The sequence below is a fragment of the Tamandua tetradactyla genome, chromosome 23 (genome assembly GCF_023851605.1).
Source record: "Tamandua tetradactyla isolate mTamTet1 chromosome 23, mTamTet1.pri, whole genome shotgun sequence".
Classification (NCBI taxonomy): Eukaryota; Metazoa; Chordata; class Mammalia; order Pilosa; family Myrmecophagidae; genus Tamandua; species Tamandua tetradactyla.
Genome location: NC_135349.1, coordinates 37,925,706 through 37,951,860, shown reverse-complemented (window position 1 = coordinate 37,951,860; position 26,155 = coordinate 37,925,706). Strand labels below are relative to the sequence as shown.

Below are 26,155 nucleotides of genomic sequence, written 5' to 3'. Positions count from 1 at the left end.
CTCATTTTAGAAAGGATTATAATAATATGTCTTAGGGCCATTGTGAGAATTAAGTGAGATAGGTACACCATAAACATTCCAAGGTTTACTCTTATAATAGAAACCATTATTAATAAACAGTAATGAAATAAATCAGTATTAATAAAATAAACTCACATACAAGAACTGAAACTACCATTTAACAAGGAATTTTTATGTACCAACACCACTGAGAGTTTTCTTATTCTTTATCTCCATGTATCTGTCAAGCACACCTGTAATGTAGACTATAAACCCCATTTTACACATGAAATAAAAGAGGTTCAGAGAGGTTAAATAACTTACCCAAAGCCACACAGGCAGCAGGTGGTAGAGCCACAATCGTACTCAGGTATTCAGGCTTCAGAGGTTATGCTCTAACCTAGTAGTTCAAGCTAGGAGCGATTTTGCCCCCCCCACCCCGGGACATTTGGACATATCTGGAGGTATTTTTAGTTGTGACAGCTGGGAGAATGCTAGTGGCACCTAGTAGGGAGAAGCCAGGGATGTTGTAAACTATCCTGCAGTACCCTGGACAGTCCCCCACTACCCAGTTATCTGGCCCCAAATGTCAATAGGGGCTGAGGTTGAAAAACTCTGCTCTAACTGTTGTACTTCCCAACACATTGGACCTGTCATTGCATCAATGATGTAAAGTGTCATTTTTAAATCAGTTCATTTAGGTAAAAGATTAAAAGGGGGGTATAGATGAAATTGATAAATGATCTGATACATTGAGAGAAGATTTATACAATAACTGATAAATTTTGGGTTGAAGTTGTGATATGTACATCGCAAACAAAAAATAAGGTAAGTATTAATTCCAGGGAAAACCAAAAGGTGGGCAGGATGGCGGAATAATCACAGTGGACTCTGGGGTCCAGCTGTGCATGGTGCTTGTGTTGTCATCATAATGCAAACCTGGAATATTGATCTGGTGAGTATCTGTGCATGACCAGGTCGGCTCTGTGGGTAAAGGGGAGAGCATTGAATGGGAGCTGAATTCTCATCTTTCGTGCTAGGAAATCAACATTTGGTGCTTAAGACTGAAATATCAAGCAGATAGGATAGAATGCTATGCATATGGATGTAAATGCAAAAACAACCTGCTAAGGCAATTGACATGGTATCCTAGCCTTTTCCAGCTTCTCGAAGCCACCTGCATTCCTTGGCTCATGTGTTCATATAAGATTACATAGCCATCGGTTCTGGGGATTTGGACGTGGACATCTTTGGGAGCCCATGACAGCTGACCGCATAACCCCTCAGGCACCTGTGAGCCAGAACTGTGTGCTAGTCTCATGTCAGGGTACCAGGCTAGAAAACTAGCATTGTTCGACCAGCCTCTACTGAGTGGCTGAATTGGGTGTGGTGACAGAGGGGCACAGGGGACAGCATATCTTACTGTTGGCTTTCTAGCTGTATGACCCCACTCAAGTCACTTAACCTCTCTGAGCAGAGCTTCTGGAGTGGATATAAGGGGAGGAACCAGCCTGCCCTCAGCCCCAACATGCATGTCATCATCATGTTCTGTTGGTGTTTCCTCTAAAATAGTGTTAACCGATAGAACTTTCTGCAGCGATGGCTATCGAGCCCTTGAAATGTGGTTAATGTGACTGAGGAACTGAACTGCTAATATTATTTCGTTCATTTAAATAGCCACCTCTGGTTAGTGGCTCCTGCACTGGACAATGCAGCTCTGAAACCTATTTCACCTTCATGCACTGCTGAGTCCACTTCCTGTGTTTAGGAAGTGGTCCCCTTCACCTCTTGCCTGAACCACTGCAGTAGCCTCCCAACTAAGCCCCCTGCAGTCACTCCTTCTTGATCCCTTCTGTGATTGCACCTCATTCACTCATTGAATACATGTTCATTATGAAAAGCAGTGTCTTGGAATTAAGGGTAGGTTCCAGAGTCAAATCTTCTGGCTTGAATTCAGCCCCATCCCCAACTAGCTGTAAGTCTTAGAAACAGGTCACTTAGCTTCTCTGAGCCTCAGAGAAGCCTGTAAAATGAGGATCCTAAGCTCCCACTGGGTGTTGTGTGGATTAAATGAGCTAATCCTTGGGAAGGACTGAGTTCATTGCCACTGCCTTGAACTTGGGAAGTAATAGGAGTCAGCTGTCAGATAATAGCAACCACTTTCAGTATTCCCTCCTGCCACCCTGTCTCCACCCAGCAGTTTTGATTTTTTGAAAACCTGACTCTAAAATCCCACTTCTCTTCCGAACTAGTTTCCCACTCCCATCAGGCTCAAATCCAAACTCCCTACTGTCCTAGTTGCTAGCTGCTGGAATGTGATATTCCAGAAATGGAATGAATGGCTTTGATAAGGGGAATTTATTAAGTTGCAGGCTTACAGTTTTAAGGCTGTGAAATTGTCCAGATTAAAGCAAGTCTTTAAAATGTCCAAATTAAGGCACCAGCAAGAGGTTACCTTCACTCAAGAAAGGCTGATGAATTTCAGGGTTTCTCTCTTAACTGGAAAGGCACATGGCAAACATGGCACCATCTGCTAGCGCTCTCTCCAGACTTCTTGTTTCACGAAGCTCCCCCTGGGGGTGTTTTCCTTCTTCATCTCCAAAGGTCTCTAGCTGTGTGGGCTTTGGCTCTCATCATTCTGAAGCTTTCTCCAAATGCTTCCTCTTTTAGAGGATTCCTGTAAACTAATCAAGATCCACGTGGAATGGGTGGAGTCACATCTCCCTCTATTCAAAAGTTAAGGCCCACAGTTGGGTGAGTCACATCTCCACGCCAACAATAAAAAAGCTCCCAGCCAGCAATATTGAGTGAGGATTAAAGAACATGGCTTTCCCGGGGCCACCACAGATGTAGGTCGGCACAAGGGGCCTAAAAGGTGGTCTGTGAGGCCCTGCCTTCCTTCCCTTATCACCCACCACCGCCTCCTCCTCAGCCCTCCCTCTGCACCAGGCTGTTTTCTATTCCCCACATCTGCCCAGCATTTCCCTACCTCAGATGTTGGCCTTGCTATTCCCTCTGCCTGGCAGGCCCTTCCCGGCTCCTTCCCAGGCCAGCTGCTTTGCAGCTTCTGGGGCTCAGCTCTCCCCCAGCCACCCCATCTGCAGCCACCCCTCTCCTCAGTCCTCCTGTCGTTCCTTCACAGCAATCCTCATCACTTCTGGTTATCCTGATTTATCCATTTATGTGGCTGTTGTCTCTCTCCTTCTCCCAGAATGTAAGCCCGGGTGAGGGTGGGGACAGTCTCCTCGTCCCGTGACCTGCTACCCAGCGCACAGTCATTGCTATAAGGGAAATCCAAAAACTGTCTGACTTCTCTTTGAAATGCATCCAGCTCACCCCTCCACCGCCAACAGCTTAACTCTCCTTATTAAAATTTATTTTGGCAATTGTTAAAATCAGCCGAAGTGACTTGAAATTGATAGAAGGGTTTGAAGTTTTTAGAAATAACTAGTGGTCATGAGAAGCCAGATTTGGATTAACAGTGAACAATGTGGATTAATAATAGTTTTTTACACAGTTAAAACTGAAAATTGAATGAATGTAATTTTTAGACATGCGTGACATTTTGTCTAGCGTGTGGTTCATTCAGTATGCACAAATTGGAGACCCTGGGTGATGGGAGAGGGCCCCAATTGAGAAAGAGCTGTGTGTGCTCAAGGGACAGGGTTAAGAGAGACAGAGGGTGGTGGGGGGTGAGATAGAAGAAAGGTAGGTGGGTCCTTTTAGGTACTGGGGAGGGGATTGTATTTTAATCTAAGAAGGATGGGAAAGCACTGAAGAAAGTAAGCAACCTAAAACGTGACCATGCAGCCAAATCCAGCCCCTGTCTGTTTTTATAAATAAAATTTTATTGGCGCATAGCCATACCCATTCTTTGTACATTGTCTTTGGCTGCTTTCATACTACAACAGCAGAGTTGAGTAGTTATGACCGAGAACACATAATAGCCTGCAAAGCTTAAAATATTTACTGCCTGGCTCTTTGCAGAAACCTTTTTCTGACTCCTGGCTTAAGCAGTGGGAAAACCACAGTGTGATTTACAATTTAATGATAGTATGAATGTTGAATCTTATAGTACAAACAGAATGTAAAAGCACTAGGATGTTCCACACTAGAACACACTAGTGGTTATAAAGGTGGTAATAACTAACATTTTTGTGCACTTACTATGCACCTCGTATTATTTTAAGAGTTTTACATATATATACTCATTTAATCCTCATCACAACCATAATATAGTGTAAATGCTTTTATCATTACAATTTTATAATAAGGGAACTGAGGCAAAGGGTAGTTAAATGACTTGCCCAAGGTCACGTAAGTTACTGGCAGAGCAGGGATTTGAACCCTGGTAGTCTGGCCCTGGAGCCCATTGTGCATTTCTGCTTCTTGGTGTTGCAGAGGAGGGAGGCATTCCTTCTGCCTTGGAGAGCCAGAGTCAGTCTTTGGAATAGAGGCAGTGCTTAACTGGGCTTTGCAGGGTATGTAGGAGTTGGTCAGCACCAATGTCAGGGACTGAAGAGCTCGAAGGTTTCTACCCAATTGAAATTTCCTCCCAAGAGCAGACCACAGGCTAAAAAAATCTTGGAAATGGTGTTCATTCCTGAGGGTCAGGACCAGCCACATACTTAGCGGGCCCAGTGAAAAATGAGAATGAGGGGCTGGTTCACAAAGTATTAAGAACCATTATTAAGTCATTATAAATTATTATTAAGTGGTCAAGATGGCCACTGTAGAGCATTGAACCAAGGATGGAGCCCTTCTCAGCACAAGTCACACGTCCAGGAAGCTGGCCTTGCTTTGGGCTGAGGGGTTAAGCAGCCATTGGGCAGCTCTACCCAGCTGCTGGGGTTGGCCTAATAAACAGGACTTGGTGGTGGGCTACTTACAGAGCCTGCGGGCACATATGGAGGGAGCTTGGTCCCAGGATCCCTAAAAGGGAGGTCAGGGACTTAGGATGCTCAGACCCTGGAAAGGATCTTTAACCTCAGAATTCAGAGATCAGAAAAGCAAAGATAATAAGGGTTCCAAAGCAGCGCCATGCAAATCAATCACCAGATACTCGATATTTTCTTTGACAGAACCTCCCAGGTCAATTTATTATTATTGATAGAGATTGGAAACTTTGCTGATCCTAACAGCCCACATGGGGGAAAGCAGCTTCTCGGAGTTTGAATCCCACCCCCCCTCCCCTGCAAAGTGAAAGACCAGAGTCTCAGGCAGGTCATGCCAGGCAGTGTTTGTTGTGGTCAAAGGAAGGAGGTTGGAGATGCTGCAGGCCAAGGTGGAAAATGGGGGAGTCGTGGTGGGAAAGGAGAGGTGCACTTAGAGACTCAGGGGCCTTGCCATGTTGGTGCATGTTCTGCACACGTGGTTTGCATGACCAGCTGACCTCATTCGTGTCTTGGACTTGAATGGATCCAGGACCACCTACATAGGAGGTTTCACACACTCAAAATTATTTCTTCTTCTTGCTCTGATTAGAACCCAGCCCTTTTGGTTTGTGGTGATGTCTGTCAAGTGTTAGGACATAAGCTTGATTTGAGTACTTCATACTACGGGGTTTGTATGAACCCGAGTATCTTGGTTCATTGGACCTAGTCACATTTTCAAAGAGTCTGTGCAAGCAGGTGAAGCACTCCCGTGATATATGGAAAAACTTAGATGGAATGGGGTAAGGGGCTGGAACTTCTGTCTTTCCTGCTGTGTTAGTGGTCTCCAGAGAAACAGGATTTATATTTTATAAATTGAATTATGTGTATGTATGTTATAAGATTTATTACAGGAATTGGTTCACATAATTGTAGGGACTGGCAGGTCCACATTCTGTATGACAGGCTGCAAGTTGGGAACTCCAGTGAAGGTTTCCATGAATTTCCCAAGAGAAGCTGGCTGGCCCAGAGTGAGTAAGCACCTTGCCCCAGGCCACACCACAAGGAGGACACAATCTTTCCAAAAAAAAGAAAATTTTCTTTCTGACTGCTGTAATACTTAGTTCTCCCTCTGAGCCTTCCAACTGAGTTGGATGAGACATCACTCATTCTGAAGGCAGTCCCCTTTGTTGAGTGTAGATAAAATGAGCCATAGATGTAATCAACTGACTGGTGATTTAAATCCATCTATGAAATACCATCCCTGCAATAATCAAGCCCATGTTTGCTTGACCAAACAATTGGACACCTTCACCCAGCCCCCTTCATTCCATCCCCTCTTCTTACCTATCAAAATAAAAGGGCAGTGGGCAGAGCATGGGCTCTGGAATCAACTAGATTCATGTTCAAATCCTGCTCCTCCTTCATTTCTATCTGTAGGACCTGGAACAATTTACTTCAAACTCTCTGAGCCTCGTTTCCCCAGTTGGATGATGCAGATGATAAATAATGCCTTTGTTAGGTTATTGGGAGGATTGAATAAGAAGATTTTTAATCCAATGCTTACTGCCAAGAGAGCCTTCAACAAATATCTATTCCTTTCCCTCTTCCTGTCCTCCACCTTAGAAAGGAACGTTCTAGAGGGTTGGGGCTGTGTTATGGGGTGCTCTTGGTGAAGTGTTGTGGAAGGAGTCCTGATAACACTGGAGTCAGAGACCTGGCTTTTAATTCTAATTGTGTCCTCCTTGCTGTGTGGCCTGGGGCAAACTGCTTACTCACTCTGGGCCAGAAGTCCTCTTCTGCAATAATATGGAGGTGATAAATTGGATTTGGGGGAGAGAAGGGAGAGGAGATAATGCATGTGAAACAATCAGCAGAGGACTTCTACTTTCCCCCCCAAAAGTCAATTTCTTCTTTAAAATCAAAATTTAAAAGATCATTGTTTGGCTTTAGTTTCCTCTTTCAGGAGAGTAGGGATCCTAGTTTCGTAGTTCCCATTTCTCAAACTGCCTCTGAGTCCATGTGAAATAATGCAGCCGAGGGTGACTGCTGGCAAAGGACAGACCTCTCACGCCTGTGCGAGACAACCTATCATTCCTGGCGATCAGACACATGCTTTCTGGGGCTCACAGGATTGGCGCCAGCAACTCGGGGTACATGTTTCTTGTCTTTTCATTTTTAACCTTGAGCGAAGTTATTATCAGGCCCATGGCAGAGGAAAAGAATTTCTTTATTCCCTAATTAGGAAGAAGAACAGGGTTGTACTCAAACTTGTGGCACTGGTTCAGCACAGAGAACCTTGAGCCTACCTCAGGGTGGACAAATTCTTTCCCAGACTTTAAAATATAAAAACCTATTTCTTGCTGCTCAGAATATTGAGAGAGGTTGGGAAATGGCAGAATCTAGGCAAAGAGAGTGGGGAAAAAAAAACATGAGGGAAGGAACAGAAGGGAGGAGTATTGTGGTTAAAGCTCTGCCTTTCCTTTTTACTAGGAGTGATGGGGAGCTAGAAGCAGAAGCTGAAACCCTTGAATAAAGTTGTCCTACCGTGATGATCTGTAGTGGCCAAGGGAGGCAGCTGGCTCAAAAAGGCCATCTTTGTCAAAAATATACCTCTCATATTCTAAGATTTCTCCTTTGATAAAACAAACAGTGCCCTGCTGAGCTAAACCTATCAGTCATTTACACTTTAGCATGAATTACTTCAACCAGTTGTATCCTTTGATACCTAACTGAGATCATTAAGTAGCTGCCTGACATTTAGGGTGGGATTCCTCAGTGGACCACGGGGCTTGCATCTGCCTGGGGGCAGATGGAATAACCAGTTCTTTTTTTCCCCAAGGGGAGGTACTTAGGTCTTCCTTGATGGCTACCTCTTGCCTGATCTTTCCATTATTACCAATGCAAATAATGTCTAATGAACCATCCAAATAAACTCTAAGTCTGGACCTCAGTAGGAAGACTCAGGTTTTCTCTTTCACTCTTTTTGTCTGAAACCTATCCTGCATCCTCCTGGGAGAAGCAGACTGAGTATTAGACTGGGTTTGAGGTCCAGCTCAGCCCTCTACCAGCGCTATGATCTTAGACAAGCCACTTCCTCTCCATAAGCCTTGGTTTCCCCACCTGGGAAAGGGCAGTGATGGTAATTTTCATACTCTTTACTGATGGAGTTGCAGGGTGGTGCCCCCAGAACACCTGTGCAGGGTTATTTCTGGTAGGTTTTGGATCATTCTCCCCATGTCTTTCAGAGGCGAGTCTGGAGCTGGGAAGACAGAAAACACCAAGAAAGTCATCCAGTACCTGGCCGTGGTGGCCTCCTCCCATAAGGGCAAGAAGGACACGAGCATCACGGTGAGTGACTGGTCCCACCTGGAGGCCGTGCTTAGAGGGCAGGGCTTCCTGCTTATAGCCCGGCTGACAGGCGGAACCTCCCTGAGACAGGCCACGTGTCTAACTGTCCCCTCTCCTGGCAGCTCACGGGTGGGGTCGTTCTTTCACAGGTCTCAGCTTGTTTGGGCTTGGACAGGTTCCTTATCCAGCTGGGAGTATGATCCTGAAGGGGCCCCATTTAGCAAGAATGGGAACGCGCCCCCTCTTCACTGTACTGAGGACATCTTGCTTTAAATCAGGGTTTCTCAATACCAGCACAATTGATGTTTTGTACTGGCTAATTCTTTGTTGTGACATCTAGCAGCGTCTGTGGCTTCTGCCCAGGAGATATCAATAGCACAAGTCTTGACAATCCCAAATGTCTCCAGACATGAACAAGTGACTCCCTGGGGGGGCTCAGATCAGTAGAGAACCACTGCTCCTGAGTTTATTGAGTTTAAATCTCCACTCACTTGGGTTTAAATCTCTATAAACTCACTTGAATTGAGGTAGCCTGGACTGCTCCATCCTCTATGTCCCCTTCAACTGCAACCCCAGGAGGTGGGGGTATTGGAGTCACTCAGCATGGGGGTTTCCACCCAACACCATTTGGTAACTATTGATTAAGCCCCTACTGTATGCGCTGCTAGGGTGGGGGTTTCAGTGATGAGTCCAAGAAGTTCAGCTAACTCTATTCTCTCAACTTCCAGACTAGTGGTAAAGAGAGGTGGTTGTCAGAGAACTACACAAATAAATCTTGAATTAAGGAAAGGAAGAGCAGGTTTCTAGAGCCCTCCCTTCTTAGATCTGTCTTTTCTCCTCCTCCGTCTTAGCCCTGGTTCATTGGTCCCAGAAGAGGAGACAAGCACTAAGGCTGCTTGAAGGATTCGCTAGTGCCTGTGTCTGAAGGTTCAGGGGTGGGAAGGTGGTAAAATGGAGGCCTGCAGGTAGCTTGGAGTTGCCACCTGTCCTGTCGCCCAGGTCTTGCCTCAGGCCCTTGAAGGACTGCGTGGAGCTGAGCATTCCTGAAGGCCATCGGAGAGCGGGGGCAGGTGCCAGTTGTAGCTTCTGGGAACTTTCTTTCCTCAAACACATGCAGAAGACCCAAGATTTGACATTTCAGAAATGTCCCTGGCTAGCTGGTTTCCAGCCACACCGTATGGGAGCAAATTGCCCCAACGTTGCTTGGGAGTTAAAACCCTGTTTCCCACTTTCTTCCTTCTCCCTGAGATAGTGAAGATAAGAAATAATAATGACCAGTCTTTTTTGGGTTCTCACTATATGCCAGACACATTTTTTCGTTGCATATGTAAACTCATCTCAGATAATATTTCATCTGATACATTTTTAAAGAGCCAACCACGGTCCTGACAATTATGAAAACCTTTAAAACATCTGGGTCTCTAAGAAACTAGGAGAGGAAGGGGGCTAAACAATAAGGAAGCCAGATAATGGAAAAGAAGCTGCTGTCCCAGTTATGTTGGTGAATCCAGGCTGTTTGGGGGTGGATGAAAATATAATCCCCAGCCCCCAATGCACATGTGATTGAAATAACACTGACATTTGTTTTATACTGTATTATTCAACCACAGCAAGGCCCATCTCTTGCCTACGTGAGTAACTGAGGGTGTTTTCTCGGTGTGTGCGGGAGGCACGGAGTGTATTTAGATCTGCATGCTCCTGTTGCATCCGCTGAGTCCTTTAGCTGATGGTAGAATGGGGTAAGCCCCCAGGTTCACCACTCAAATCAAAAGAGGCACCAAAATACTGTCTGCAGGTGTCCGAGGCCAGCGTGGGGCGGGGCAGGGGAGTGTTTGTCATCCGCAGGACTCCTGTTGGAATCCCCAGGATTGTCTTCCAGCCGGGAATGGATTTCCCCACTTCAGAATGCATCCCTGCCCCCTCCCACCAGGGTGGCCACCACCCGTGTCCCTGAGTGAACAACCTAGAGACATTCATCCCGTCTGGTTGAGCGCTTTAGGACTGTTGGGCCCTGATGCTTCCCTGGCTTGATTGACAGTCAGTCGGTGCATGGCCGTGGCACGCTCCCCTTCGTTCCCGCCCTCATTCCGAAACCCCAGCCCCCCGCCCTGCCCCCACCCGCACACCCGTGTGCCTTCATGCATGCGTTTGCCGTGTGTGTCTGTCTTCCGCATGCTGGTTGCTTGACTCAGAGGCTCCGGAAACGCAAGTCTTGCAGTGCGTGGCGCACAAGCTTTGGTGGTGGCGCGGTAAGGCCCCAGCTACGTGACACACAACCAGGTCCTGATGAGTCCAGGCTTGGGGAGGCTGGAAGATGAGTCCCAGCTTCTTAGAAGAGACTCAGGGGATTCCTACGGCTCCCAGAAGGATCCCACTCAATCCATCTTAGTTAGACCCTGGGATGGCATCGTGTACCCAAAGGAGAATCAGGATTCTTATTTGGGCTCGACTCCTGTGTAACCTCAGCCAAGTCACTTAACTTCTCTGGGCGATAGTCTTGTCATCCATAAAATGAAGAGTTTAGACCAGGTCCCATCTTACTTTTTAGTTCCACATTTAAAGTTCTCCTGCGAAGGACCTTTTGGCTCCACCAGCTGAAATTTCTATTCTAGACAGAGAACCTTTTTCAGGGGACATGGGAACCCCAAGTTTGTGTGGATGGAAGTGATTCCTTCCATCATCTTCCCACTAGCTGAGGAAAGTCCTTGGCTCTTGTAAATTTCCACAAGTCCCAGTTACAGGGATTCCAGTTGTAGCTGAGATTTTCATGGAGATGATGCCTCTGCTTCATCTTTCTTTGGGTGCTGCAAAGTTGGAGGACATACGTAAAAATTTTTTTTAAAAAATCATAAAAAGTAGCTTCTTGCTTTGTCCCATTAGGAAAAGCTACCCATGATGTCCTCCTGGTCTGCAAAGGAGCACGGAGAAAGCTAGGCCTACCTTTTTCCCTCTAGACCCCTGCCCAGTTTCTGAGCCTGGATACAAGTTAGGGCAAGGCAGCAGGGAGCACAAGGAAGAAACCCTCAGAACCCAGTAGTTTCCTGAGAATGCTAGGAGAAAGAGCTTGGCCTCTGGGCTAGCCTGCAGCTGCCATGTTTGGGAGGTGGGCAAAAAGCAGCTCATTGGCTGTCCCAGCATGACTTACCTGGTTGGCCCTTTCCCGCCACGATTCATCACGTGACCGCCTTTGTGCAGAGGGGGCCGGTGGGCTCAGCTGCATTTAACCCAATGAATGGAGCTCAGACAACCCGCTTTGAAGCTTTGTTCTGCAGTTGGTTAGAAGCATTCCCAGTGAGTTCTGTGCATTCCTTACTTGTCCTTCGTAGGAGAGTTCAGACAACTGGTCCTGGGAAAGGAAAAATGACAACTTTTGAAAAGTGCACTGAAACGATCAGCAGAAAGATTGTTTTAGTTTGCGGAAGGCTGCTTATTAAACGCAAGCAGCAGCAGGGCCACCGTGCACAGTAGGGCAGAGTTGGCACTGCACAAATCCTTGGGGTACCACTGGCTGTGGTGGAAATGGCGTCCCCGGCGTTGTGCAGTGGAGCGGCCCAGAGGGACTGTGATGCGGTGTAGATGAGCAGGCCTTGGTCCTGGAAAAGGTGGCCCTGGGGAACAGATGTCCGAGCTACTGGAGAGGCTGGCCAGGGCCCTTTTCCTGAGATCCTCAAGCAAATCATTAGCATTAGGGTCTCAGGCGAGAGGTAGGATCACAGAGAAACTGCAGGTTAAGGGCAGAGTCTTGGAACAACGTCTGTCTAGGATAAAACAGTCTGGGCCCGGGTTGCTTCCTCCAATAACTAGATGCGAATTAATTTTAGGGTGAGCTGGAAAAGCAGCTTCTTCAAGCAAACCCGATTCTGGAGGCTTTTGGCAACGCCAAAACGGTCAAGAACGACAACTCCTCACGATTTGTAAGTAATGAAGCCACATGGGTTTTCTGGCAAAGACTCGGATCCCTGGTGTCAGCAAATCTGGGGTATGAGTGTGCAGGGGAGCGTCTGAGATAGAGGGGGTGGGGGGATGTCACAGTGGCACTTTGCTCTGCATCTTCAGTGTTGTCTTGACCTTAAAGTCCCGCGAAGTCTCCTGCCACTCCTTCACACATTCATTTGTTTACTCTTCATTGGCCAGATGTTCAGGGTGCCAAGCACCCTGTTAGGTGTTTGACATTCATTAATTCATTCAATATTTATTGAGCAGCTAGTATGAGCTGGACATGTACATACAATACTCAGGACTCAAGCAGTCAACAGAATTCTAATTGAGTACCTACTATATACAGCACACACATATCCTTCAACAAATACTTATTGAGTACCTACTGTATACAGTCATTCTGGTAGGTGTTTTTACATACACCATTCTCTGTTTTTTTAAATTGCTATGTTATTTTTTATTAAGCACCTGCTGTGTACCAGGTGCTGATCTAGCTCAGAGTATTGGCGGTAAACAATTTAGATAGGGTCCCAGCATTCATGAAGCCTGTGGTCTATTTGGGGAGCTGGGCACTGCACACGGCAAGAGGCACCACCTGCCCACACATGTTTCTCTAGGCCCTGAGAGTCCCCCCTTTCTCACTTGAGCCTAATGGGGGCAGGAGAAAGTGGGCAGTTGATGACACATGAACAAAAGATTGTTTTATTATACAAAGAAGTGGGCCTCCAGAGGGGAACCAGAAAAACAGTTTGAGAATAATTCTGAGAAAAGAGGGCAGAGGAGAGCAGTTCTCAGCTGATCAGTGAGTACCACTCCCCCGAACTGTCGTTCACTGGGATGAGACCCTTTGAAACAATTTATGGGAAGCCTCTGCTCTGCTCATCTACAGATGCTTTCCTGAATAATCTTGCATCCTGCATATTCACACAGTGGTTCTCAAACTTGTTTCATCCTGTATGCATTTTTTTGGGTAACAAATAATTATGTAATGTCCCCTTTTCTGTTCTGAAATTAACAACATGGTCATATCACCCACTGTGCATATAGAATGAGCACAGATCAGTATAAGACCTTCACTGTACTAAGAAGAAATAAAGTAAAATAATTAACCATAAAAATAATGAACATTTCAACATATCCATGCCCTGGCCAGACCACAACAGAAGATATGATGCAGTAGTTAGAAACTTGCATCTTTATCTGGAATCACTGTGACTGTGATAATACAAATACACTGATACTAGGGAGGGGAGCATTACGGGGTGTTGGCCAGGGTCCAAGATGCCAAGAGTAGCCTTCCCACTGGAACAGGAATTTCCAAAATGGCAAGTATCTCTTGGTAAAACTCTGAGCCCAAGGACACTCTTCTCTAGAAGATGATGCTTTTATGTTAGAACACCTTAAAAAAATTTCTTTGTGTTTTTATCTTTGGGTTCTAGACTCAACTAATTCAAGACATGTTTTCACCCACATGAATGTCAGGTGGGACGCTGGAAAGCCACATGGGATATGGGACCATGCTAGGTTGTGGGGGGGCTCTCCATTCACTTTGGAACACCCTGCCTCCTTGGCCCCTGTCCACTGGGTGCCAGTAGCCCCTGCCATTGGGTGGCAACCTTACCCAGTCGCTCCCCCGGATTTTTAAGATACCAGAGTAGATGGTAGCTCCTGTGCTGAGACTTAGCACAATCCATTGCAAAGTTTCTAGCAGGTCAAAAGTGAGAGCAAGTTCATGATTAACCCTGGAAAATGCCCTCCTCTCACTGGTGTCCTATGCCCTCTTGGGAGGAAGAGAGGGAGGGAGGGACAGCACTTGGGTCTCGCCCGTGGCCAGCAGGCTGTCCATTGCAGTAGCCATGACTGTGGCCATCACAGATCTTCCTGCTGTCTTACTTCCTGATGGAGAACATTTGAGGGTTTTCTCGAGGCCTGAGCAAGCCTAGGGATGTGTCCACCAAGCGAACACCTCCTGCCGTGAATGTCCTGGTGGGAGGCGGTGGGGGTGGGGTGGGGGGCAGAGAAGGACGCGATCCTTTGCCAGCTACTGAGAAAGCAGGAAAAGGGTCAAGGTTGCCGAATCCAGAACTGGCCCCTGACCTTGGTGTTATGGACAGCTCAGACAGAAGGCCCTCCTCTTCCCTCTCAGTTATCTGTAGACCACCAGGGCTGGAGCTGGGGTCCAGTCCTGCCCCCAGAACCTCCCGTGCAGGGTCTGCTGGAACTGTGCCTCACGCTCCCCTGTCCCAAGGAGGAGGTTTACCCAGCAGTTGGATGAGAGTGGGCCAGAGGGAAGGTGTGGGTGGCAGCATGCCCCAGGCAGAATGGGGAGGGGACGGCACCCTTCAGCCACTTGGGTGAAGAAAAACGTGCCTCCTACTTACCATTCTGCCTCTTAGGAGCAGTGCCACCCTGGGCAAGCCATTCTGCCCACTTTCAGCATCTGCTCTCTCACCTTTATGTTTTTTTTTTTTTTTTTACATGGGCAGGCACCGGGAATCGAACCCAGGTTCTTGGGCTTGGCAGGCAAGCATTCTTACCTGCTGAGCCACCGTGGCCCGCCCTGCTCTCTCACCTTTAAAATGGGGTTGGTCATGACCTAGAGTCATTGCAAGAGCCAAATGCGATCGCTTTTGCAGAAGCGTGTTGTAAGTTGATCTGTGGCTGCAAAGCCCAGATGGAACCGCTCAGCAGATGTGTTTTCTTCTGACAAGCTGACTTGAGGCTCAGAATGTTTGCAAGAAACTTTTTTCTTTTCGAATGCCCCCCACCCCCAATGTCTCCCTCCCCAAGTGCTTGCATCGTGGGGGTTGAGGCGGGCAGAGGTTGGGCAACCAACCATGAGCTGTGTTTTTCCGGTCGGCAGGGCAAATTCATCCGCATCAACTTCGACGTCACCGGTTATATCGTGGGAGCCAACATCGAGACATGTATCCTTTGGCTTGTCCTGAGCTACATGGGACCACCCCGCCCCCCAGCCTCCTTCCCAGGGGCTGGAGCATGGGGTGGGAGGCAAGAAAGGCAAGATGACTTGCACAAGAGCCACCCCTCTCTCCCCTGACTCTTGGGTTCCTTCCAGAACAAATCTTCACTGAGGTTGTCCTCCCTTAACAGCAGGTGCTAGTAGTATGGTGGACTCTGAATTTGAATTGTTATAGCCTGGGTTTGATCTCTTCCTGCCTGAGTGACCTTGGGCCAGTTACTTAACCTCTCTGTGCCTCAGTTACCTCATCGGTGAAATGAAAATGATGATAGAGCTGGTTGCATAGAGTTATTTGTGAGGATAAATCAAATTAACTCACATAAAGCTCTTACAACTGTGCTGGGAGTCCGAGTAAGGACTGATTATCATATGATCTCCATCACCAGACAGGGCTTCCCTACTGAGCCAGGGTCCAAGGTGAAACCCAAGACCCGGTCCTTCTCAGAGAGTTAGTCTGCGATCAGCTCCACTCCACAGGCAGGAAATCAGTGAAAACGCCTTTCCAAGAGGAATTCAGGGGATGCAAAGCACAAGTAGAGCGTCTCTTTGGAGAATCTGCATGATGACATGAGATGAGTTAGAAAGCCATGGACTCGGAGGTCAGGTCTAGGGTTCAGTGTTTCATCAACATCAGAAACCTTACAGGTACCCCTCAAGCTCAAGGGTGGCAGGCTCCCATAGGTGCTCATAGAGTGTCTGCTTGGGTTGGTGGGAACTGGTTACATATGGGTGCCCTGCATGAGAGTGGACTATGGAGTTGCACAGGTCTGAGTTCAGATCTCAGATCTGCCATATTAGCTGTGAGGTTTTGGGTAAGTCACTTAACCTCTCTGAGCCCGTTTCTTCATCTGTAAAATGGAGCTGTGAGGTTTTGGGTAAGTCACTTAACCTCTCTGAGCCCGTTTCTTCATCTGTAAAATGGAGCTGTGAGGTTTTGGGTAAGTCACTTAACCTCTCTGAGCCCGTTTCTTCATCTGTAAAATGGAGGCGATAACAGCACCACCTTCATGGAGCTGACATGGATGTTGATGGAATGATACGCCATAGCCCTTGGCATGTTGCATGACCCCAATGGAGCATCAGATACACAGTGGCTATTGTGTATTATTAACTTTTGTTGATTTCTATTTTAATACACCCCCTATTTTTTTTCTTGGAATATTGATGTTTATCTACTGATGTTTTAAAAATCTATGTTCCTCTGGAGAGATACCCATAGCAAATTGGGTCTTCTTAGATTCAAAGGTGAGAAGCACCTGTATTTGGCCAGATCACACTGGGCCACCCTTCACAGCTGAACAGAGGGACAAGGGGCCTGAATGAGCTCTTCTCTGTGCCCCCCAAGCCACTGGATTAGATTGTGTCTGCTCCCTGATCTGCCATGGAGGGTTGTGGAGACAAGTTTCTCTTAATCATCACACAGGCCCACAACCCTTCCTCTGCAATTCCGAAATCCAGAAACCTCTGGAAATTAAAATTCATTTAGTGACAAAACCTGTTTCGAGGCTCTTATTGTCTCTCTGTCTTAGGAGAGTATTTCTGTTTTGCTGCTTGAGTGTTAATGGGGTGTCCCAGTTGCACTGGGGTGCTATATGGTATTTGTTACACATGCACCATAGTTTATCCAAGATCTGGAAACTGTGTACGCTCCTTTGGTCTGAGGATTGGGGAAAGAGATGGTGGGACCGTTACGTTTTCATGATCACGCAGCTTTGTGAAGGTGCTGTTGTGGATTGGGCACCACCTTCTTGGGTCCTGGCCTAAGCTCTGGGAAGTGGGGGGTGGTGCTCCTTGGGTGACCCCGGCCATGCCCTGAGCCCCTACTCAATTGCAGTGAGAAAGTGTTGGGGATGGGTGAGCTGGTGGCCTGGGAGGTCCCCCAGACTCCCAAGAATCGTGAAACTTTAGGCTACAGAAACAGCTACCTCTTGGCTTCGTGGTCAGCAGACCTCCAGTTACCCACCAACCCTGATGCCCTTGGAGCCCAGGTGTCCTGTCCTGGGGCTATCCTGCCAGCCCACCCAGTGAGGATTCCTGTCCAGGAGCTGGAAGGACAGCTGGGCCTGGGCCAAGTCCACAGCTGGTGTGCCATGTTCTTGGACTCCTGCACACACTTCTGAGCTGCCCAGTTGTGGTGTGTTTGCATGCTTCAGTCCCTACCTTACCCCCACCCACCAGAGTAGCTCTCCTTAGAATAGCCATTCCTGTCGGAGCTGCCTTCTTGGACAGGGAGCCTGGAGGGTGTGTGGTTCTCCTTTAACCAGAGAGGTTAGGCGACCGGGTCAAGATCAGTCAGCAAACCAGGGCAAGTACCCAGTTCTCCTGAAGCCCAGCCTCTTGGCTGTGATGTTTTTGGCTCCCCTTGGCTTTGCCACTTGCTGCGTGGCCTTGGGAAATGACTTCACCACTACCAGCCTTAGTTTCCCTGGTATTGACAGTGGGGATAATATTGACACTGCCTTTCTCGAGTCGTTTGTGAGGCTTCAGTGAGGCAATGCATGTCAAGCGCTTGGCACTGGAAGTAGTAAATGGTGGTGGATATAAGGATTTTTACTCTGGAATTTCTAAGGACAGCTCATTTTGAAGAAGAGGCGGTGACGGTAATCGGGAACAAATCTCATTGCCAGCCTCATCATAGCCCTTCATACTGGGGCCTTTTTACTCCTCTCCTTTTATGCTTTCTGGGCCTGGGGCCCAACAGCATAAGTGGTCATTTGCCCAAGGGGCAAAGGTTAAAGTTCAGGAGGTTGCCAAACCCTGGTCCAGAACTGGAAGGTCAACCTCTCCGAATCAGGTGTGGATGGCTTGAATCTAGCCTCCTCTGGGGTTCTTGGAAACTTTCCAGTAAGTCTCTCCTGGGGCCTGGAGACCTCTTCTCCAGCAGCATGTGCTACAGGAACTGGGCAGGAAGGTTAGGGTCCCATAAGGGAACACCCATGGCTTCCCCAGACTCCTTAACTCCTCCCAAACCAGATCTGCTGGAAAAGTCACGGGCGATTCGCCAAGCCAGAGACGAGAGGACATTCCATATCTTTTACTACGTGATTGCCGGTGCCAAGGAGAAGATGAAAAGTAAGTGCCTAGCAGTGACATCCAATGGAGGCTTCTGCCTTCCCTTTCGTCAGGATTGTGGGTTAAGTGATTGACTGTTAACACAGAGTCTGAGATTGTGTCAGAGAAAGTACTGCTTCTATGGGTGGCAGTTGCTGTCGTCCTCATCTCTTTCCAGCAGGTGAGTGTCGCTCTTGTCATCTGCATTTACTGAGCACCTACTAGGTGGCAGGTACAATCTTTGCCTTCAAGGAAGGGAGAAAGACAAGAATCATATTTCCCAGTTTATAAAATTTGCAAGTATATGAGATGCATTTCAGTTCTATGAGAAACTACAGAGAGGGAGGCATTCATCACACATGTTCCTTACACAGCATTTTGAAAGTAATCTTGAAGTGGATTTATAGAACAGAGGTCAACAGACTTTTTCTGTAATAGACCAAATAAATATCTTAAGCAGTACTGGTCTTTGTCACAACTACTTAATTCTGCTGTTGCTGCTCAAAAGCAATCATGGGAAAATAAAATTAAAAGAAAAAATAAAGATAGTCATGGGCAATATATAAATAAATGGGCAAAGCTGTTTACCAATAAAACTTTATTTACAAAAACGAGGAGGCAGATTATAGTTTGGCAACCGTTATTGTTGGAATTTTTTTTTCATGTAAATAAAATATAGTGTATGTCAGATTCCAGTAGGAAATTGCACGCTCTGGATATGCACTAATAGTCTAGTAACTCAAAAGAACATAAAAGTCACATAGCTAAAAAAAGGAATATGTTAGTGAATTTAGGTACATAGTAAGATCATTCTAGTAATGATTTTAAATCTCAAATATTATGAGAATAATACGTATTTTGCTTCCATCAGTTTTGTGACTCGGGGTTAGTTATTTGGGTTGGGAAAATTACCAAAAGGACAAGCTGAGCTTGTGCTTTTTTTGCGATGGGGTGTAGTGCAGGGCTCTGCCACAAGGGGGTGGCATCATCCTTTTTTTTTTTTTTTTTTTTTTTAACCTCCTTGATGCTTCTGGATGATAGGGATGATGGAGCAATTTTTGGATAAAGGAGCGAATGCTGGATGAATGGTATATGCTGGAAAATAAATTAGAAATTGCTGTGCAGGATAACATGAGGAAGCCTAGTGCAAAGTGTTTTCCTTCCTCCTCCCTTTATTTGGCACCAAAGTCAATGGTTGGTTGTTTGGCGACTTGGGTTCGGTTTGGTGCTCAGCCTCTGGCCTCTCGTTGTGGGTTCTCTGCATAATTCCAGCCATTGGACAAGGAGAAGGCTGACAACTAAATGTTCTGGGTCATTGTTAGTCAAGATGTAATGGAGAGGCTGGAGGGAACTGCCTAAAAATGTAGAGCTGTGTTCCAGTAGCCATGTTTCTTGATGATGATTGTATAATGATACAGATTTCACAGTGTGACTGTGTGATTGTGAAATCCTTGTGTTTGATGCTCCTTTTATCTTATCAACAGACGAGTAAAACATACAGAATAAAAATAAGTAATAGCGGGAACAAATCTTAAAATAAATTTAGTAGATTGAAATGCTAGTGATCAATGAAAGGGAAGGGTAAGGGGTATGGTATGTATGAATTTTTTTCTGTTGTCTTTTTATTTCTTTTTCTGAATTGATGCAAATGTTCTAAGAAATGATTGTGAAGATGAATATGCAACTATGTGATGATATTGTGAATTACTGATTATATATGTAGAATAGAATGATCATATGTTAAGAATGTTTTTGTTTGTTGTTATATATATATTTTTTAATTAATTAAAAAAAATTTTAAATAAATGTCCTAGGCCATTTGGATTCCTAATGATAGACCTGAGAAGGGGTTAGGCTGCCAGAGAGAACTGAACCGCGGACATAACCTCCATACCCGAGAAAATGAAGGCTTGGCAAAAACCCAGTCCCTCATGACTTTCATTAGTCATTTCAGTTAATCCAAAGGCTTGAGTTAACTGGGGTCTGAGGTCACTTTAATCTCGAGTTTATGAAGCAGCTAAGAAGTGACTTGACCCATAAAAGACCTTTGTTATAAAAAAAAGAAAGAAAGAAAGGGAAAGAATTATCTCACTGACTCCCTTCAAAAGTATAATCTGATCCAGCCTAATTGAAGATTGGTCTGGGATAGGATATTTGATGTTTTGGAAGATATGATAAAAAACAAATAGTGTGGAAAAGAAAAGAAAAGCAGTTGTAAAGTCTTGGGGAAGAGAGGAGTTATGCAGCAATGAAAAAGAAAATATAACCATAGAATATGACTTGCAGAGAGCAATATTTAATAGGTATACTTATATAAACAAGGAATGGGCAAACGTTTTCTGGAAAGGGCCAGATAATAAATACCTAGGTACTGTGTACCATATGATTTCTGTTGCATCTACTCAGCTCTGCCATTGTAGCACAAAAGCAAGCAAAGCAATGGGAGGGTCTGTTCCAATAAAACTTTGTTTACAGAAACAGGTGGTGTGGATTTGGTGATCCTTGATATAAATCCCATCTATCGATTCAACTAAAAATAATTGGAGGAAAGGGATGGTGGTGGAAGAGAGCTAAGTCTATCATAACAGGAAGTCATAGATAATATCTAAATTTCCAGAAATTGCTGTTAAGTCTATTAAATAGAGAGATGTGGTAACCACCAAAAAAAACCCAGAAGAAATAAAATCAGTCATTATAGAGTAGGGTAGGAGTTGGAGAAAATGTGGAAGAGAGGAATGTTGTTTTTCACTATAAATCTTTTGGTAGTAGTTAGTAGTGAGTTTTTAAAATCTCATGCATGTGGGCGGGCCACGGTGGCTCAGCAGGCAGAGTTCTCACCTGACATGCTGGAGACCCGGGTTCGATTTCCGGTGCCTGCCCATGCAAAAAATATATATATATATGTATATATATATATATATATATATATATATGTATATATATATATATATCACACGCATGTATGATTGTGATAAAAATTTAATAAGAGGATGAATGAAGATCGCTGTGGCTCTTCAGACAGTTTCGTTCTTAAGGGCAGGGTGCCTTTGGGTAATTGAAATAAAGGCACCCCTTCTTCTGGGTACATGCAACCAGGTCAGGGCTTAGCAGAGCTGAGGCTGGATTTTGGCTGCTAAAATTTGGTCTGCACCGCTGTATGAGTCACCCTGAGCTAGACAATCTATGCCATGATGAGGGAGGAGGGTTTTAAACCACCCAAGTCCTTTTGGAAAAGGGAAATAAATGATAATGGCCCAGATCCTTTACCAGGACCCCGTCTCATTTTGAAAGTAGATGCGTAGCCCCCTGACCACCACCCCCTTTCCTCTCTTTCTAGATGACCTGCTTTTGGAGGGCTTCAGCAACTACACGTTCCTCTCCAACGGCTTCGTGCCCATCCCGGCTGCCCAGGACGATGAGATGTTCCAGGAAACCTTGGAGGCCATGTCAATCATGGGCTTCACCGAAGAGGAGCAGCTGTGTAAGTCTTCACATTTTTTTTTTTTTTTTTTTTTTTTTTTTTTTTTTTTAAAGAGAGAGGGAGGAAAGACAGAGAAGGAAGGAAGGATGGAAGGAAGGAAGGGAGGAAGAAAGGGAAACATTTTTAAACATTTTCTTGTTTTATTATATTTTGTTTGTTTGTTTGTTTTTTACATGGGCTGGGGCCGGGAATCGAACCGAGGTCCTCCGGCACGGCAGGCAAGCACTCTTGCCCGCTGAGCCACCGTGGCCCGCCCAAGTCTTCACATTTTGTGTCTGGGTTGGTGAGGATTCCTAGATCCATGCTCTCAGTATCACTGGAATCAGTTAAGGACTTTTCTCTGCTTAGGACAGATCTCTGACCTCTCGATTCCCTACCTCCTCCTCAAAAAAAATAAATAAATAAATAAAAGGAAAATGAATGTCATTCTAGGTGGATTTATTGGTGTTTTAGAAAAGTAGCTGTATAAGTAAGGGCTCTTTATAAATTATCCAACTGGCTTTAGTGAAAAGGGAAATGGTTCACTAATAGAGCTGAAAAGTTTGGGGATACTGGCTTTGGAGCATAGCAAAATCTGGGAGCTCTAAAGATGTCTCCAGAGCCTGGTTTCTCTCCTTCCATCTCTCACTGACATTGTCTCTAACTAAGCTGCATTGCTTAGTAGCAATAAGGCTGCAGTAGCTCCAGCCCTTACATCCTGCTGGTTTAAGTTAAGCACAAAAAGAACAGAGGAGATTCTCTTATTGAGCCCCTTGGTAGAGTCCCATTGACTATGGCTGGTCAACCTAAGTTGATATACACAGTCCTGAGCTACTGTTAGTAGCCAGGGAAATAGATTAGATTGTGGGTAGCTTAGATTGTGGCCTCCATTCCATTCTTGGGGCTAGAGGTAGATATGTGCAACATATAGGCAGAAGTGGTTCCCCACAAAACAGGATGGTGGAGGGAAATTGACCAAGGCAGCGGGTTTAAATTGGACTCTTCCTGGAAAGGCAGGCCAGTGACAGGCCAATATTGATCAGTATCATCGACTAAAGGCAAAGAAAGACATTTGAGTCTGAGAACAGGATGGCTCAAAGAGATATCCATGATCCTGCCACTGGGCTTTGAGAAACACTTTTCTTTCTGGGTAGGACGTGCCCCACTGTTGAAGGTTAAACTCTTTTGGGAACATTGGGGCAAGACTGTGGAAAATTTTCCTTCCTTCCCACGCCCATGCCCCCTTGGAGCTCCGGAATAGCTCTGAGGTTGCCAAGATACAGCACATAGGGAGGGGCAGCTGGTCCCGAGATAACTTAGGGCCTAGAAAAAGAGGGCTCTGTGGTTCACTTGACAAATGGATGGCCTTTGTGGGTTTTGGCCAGGGTCCCACAACTGAATCTAATTCTAACAGCATCCCTGCCTGAGTCATGTAAGCTCTCCAAGAATGATTCATTTTACTTGGGACATGGTTCAGTTTTGCTTCTAATCTTTGCCTAAAACAAACAAACAAACAAACAAAAAAACAGACAAAAAAGAAAACACCTACAATTAAGTACTTGATGTATGCTAGGCAGGTATGTTTTCAAAATGTAACATGATGTTCAGTATAGTTTTATTTAAATAAAAAGAAACTGGAACAAATTAAAATAATTGACTCATAGAAAATGCTCATAATATATTTAAAGTGAAGCCATCAGGAAATATGCTAAGGACTTTATATTCATTATTTAATATTGTAACAAAGGTAGCCATTGTCAATTTGCAGGTGAGGAAACTGAGTTACAAGTACAGGAACTTGCCCAAGATCACACAGCTTGTTGCTGGTAGAGCCGAGACTCGCTCTCGGGTCTTGTGGAGCCCTGGGCTGTGATTCTTTGTGCCTGTTTTTATCTGTGAGAAGGTGGTTTTTGTTCTTTGAAATGCTTTAAAACTTCTCAGGTATGAAAACCAAGGCTAGCTGTATGATCTAAAATGTGGACTCATGTCACTGGGCAACAAATGACATGGGATCCCACCATGAAACCTTGTTCCTTTCTCCACCCCCCTTTAATCCTTCTGATGACCTTCAAAGAGATGGTGATGGTTTGGCGCTTAGTAGGTCATCAACTCCTCTCTGCTGCTTGCTAACCACAGAGAAGCAGATCCCAGGACCAGCACCTTGAGCAGGCCCCATCATCTTGCTAGACTTTGATGATAGTGTTTGTTTTCTTTGCATTTATTTTTGTTTTTTATTTTTTGCATTTATTTTTATACATGCCATCTATTTATGTGAAGTTGATTTTTCACTTACAAGAGAGGGGAAGTTTTCTGTAAACTAAATTTAAGGAAAGAGCAGTACGTATATTTAAAGAAAAGGGTTAAGTAAATAACAGAGCAGATGGTATGCAGATAGAGAAAACATTAAGATGATTGTGTGCAGATGACTGATTTCCATGGGACCAAGATGTAGATGGGTAAGTATACCAGCACTGGTTATAAATCCAGGGCTCCATGGCAAAACTCTCCATGAGGTAGCACATACCCTGGGGCTCTGTGAAACTCCACTTGACCAAGAGAGGCCAGGATTTCCTCTGCCATGTTGAGTTCTGCTTGTACATGGAGCACCTGCGCAGTCAGAGTCCAAGAGAAACACCCCAAAAGGACATCAGAAGCAGTCAGTCTAGACCCCTCTGATTCAGAGAGGGAAAGGAACTCAGCCCAGGTCACACAGAGAGCTGGTAGCAGCATGGAACTGAAATAAGTGTCAAAAGACAAATGAGAGTTGAGTTTGCAGATAACAGCATTTTATTCAGGATACCAAAAGTTTTGCTGCAGCAAGGAAGGTGGATCACTTGCAAAACGGAAGCATCTTCAAGCATCTGGGGATGACAAGCAATTTTTGTAGACGTAAAAAGAAAGTTATCATGAGTCCTATTGATTAAGATGGGGGGTTGTCCCTCTTATAGGGCTTTATTTTGTTTGGGGCCAAACATAACTAATTACAGGCTTGATTAGGTGTCTGAGTCGTCCACCTTGGTGAGGATTTCAAATTTCAGAAGATTTCAAGAGGAAACCCAAGAGGGAGTTCAAAGAGGAAGTAGGGCAGAGAGGTTTGTTGTTGTTTTAGCTCTGAGTGGGCTGGTCCCCAGAGCTTTATATAATTCTATCAATTTTCCTCCTTTTAGGTCATTTTAATTACAAGGTCTTGACCAGATCTGCTGCTAGTTTCTCATTCACCAGTAGAAGTCTCTCACCTTTCATTGTGATTCCATGGGTTGGCTGCAGTTGAGATTTTTGTCTTCCCATCCACACTGGTTTTAAACTTTTTTATTGTATGCTGTAACATATATACAAAGCAAAGAAAGAAAAAAAGCAATAGTTTTCAAAGCACTTTTCAACAAGCGGTTACAGGATAAATCCCAGAGTTTGTCTGGGCTACCATACAATCCTCTCAGATTTTTCCTTCTAGCTGCTCCAGAATATAGGAGGCTAGTGGGCTTAAATACTTTTTTATCATCACAATTGACTTTTTTTTTCCTTCTTTTTTTTGTGAACAATAACATATATACAAAAAAGCTATAAATTTCCAAGCACAGCATTCCAGTTAATTTCAGGCTTTGACATAGGTTACAATTTCACAATTTTAGGTTTTTACTTCCAGCTGCTCTAAAGTACTGGAGACTAAAAGAGATCAATTTAATGATCCAGCATTCCTATTCATTTGTTAAGTACTATCTTCTATGTATAATTCCACCATCACCTTTGATCTTTCCGTATCTCTCGTTGGGGTTGTTTGGACTATGGCAATTCCAAATTTTTAATATTTGAAGGGTCTGTCACTAATATGAGGTAGGGAGATGGAACAATCTGATGTTCTGGAGAGGCTGGGCTAGGTCTCAGGACTTATCTGGACCAGGGACCCTTCTGGAGTCGGCACTGGTTTTATATCCTTAGTTGTATCGTTTGTCAAGTTAGTGGCTGGTAGTAGCAATTAAGAGTTGAGAGATCAGATAACAACTGAGAGATATTATGAATATTATTATTAAGAGGATAATATGCCCCTGTTAGGGCATCTCTAAGCCAAGGTCCCCATGACCTTAGAAGATAAACAAAAAGAGACTCAGATCAATCGGATTTGGGAACTGTGTCAGCTGATTTGGCTGCTGCTCTAACTTGGGCTCCTGCTGTCACTTCCTCTTGGTGGACTTCCTTTTGACTTCATTAGTAAATACACATCACTGGGTGCCCACTTGTGTGTGCGTACCTCCTTGGGATACCAGAATCTAATCTAATGCCAATTGATCTTACAGATTCATTTTGTAAATTCTGATACCTCATCAGCTGGTGAGTTGATGGCTTGCCGTAGGTGAATGATAGATTTTCCTAGCTCTAAAGCTACCTTTTCTAATCCAACTGTAGTCTTATGGTGTATCTTCCAACACAGGGGAAAGCTGCCCCAGAGATGGAAATAATAGCAACAATAGAATACCTAGTGAATTTTACCTGGGTTAATGGGTTTTT

At 45.1% G+C, this 26,155-nt stretch overlaps 1 protein-coding gene across 4 annotated transcripts in view; it reads left to right on the top strand.

Annotated features, from left to right (window-relative positions):
- MYH11 (myosin heavy chain 11) overlaps positions 1-26,155 on the top strand; it is a 140,645-nt gene that overhangs the window by 60,463 nt on the left and 54,027 nt on the right. For 2 of the 4 annotated variants that reach the window (XM_077141661.1, XM_077141663.1), the window contains exons 5-10: positions 8,120-8,222; positions 9,833-9,853; positions 12,044-12,136; positions 15,025-15,088; positions 18,115-18,213; positions 21,530-21,673. In XM_077141661.1, the coding sequence (XP_076997776.1) occupies positions 8,120-8,222; positions 9,833-9,853; positions 12,044-12,136; positions 15,025-15,088; positions 18,115-18,213; positions 21,530-21,673 (524 nt within the window). The remainder of the gene's footprint in view (positions 1-8,119; positions 8,223-9,832; positions 9,854-12,043; positions 12,137-15,024; positions 15,089-18,114; positions 18,214-21,529; positions 21,674-26,155) is intronic. The other 2 variants (XM_077141662.1, XM_077141664.1) reach the window with 1 other exon arrangement.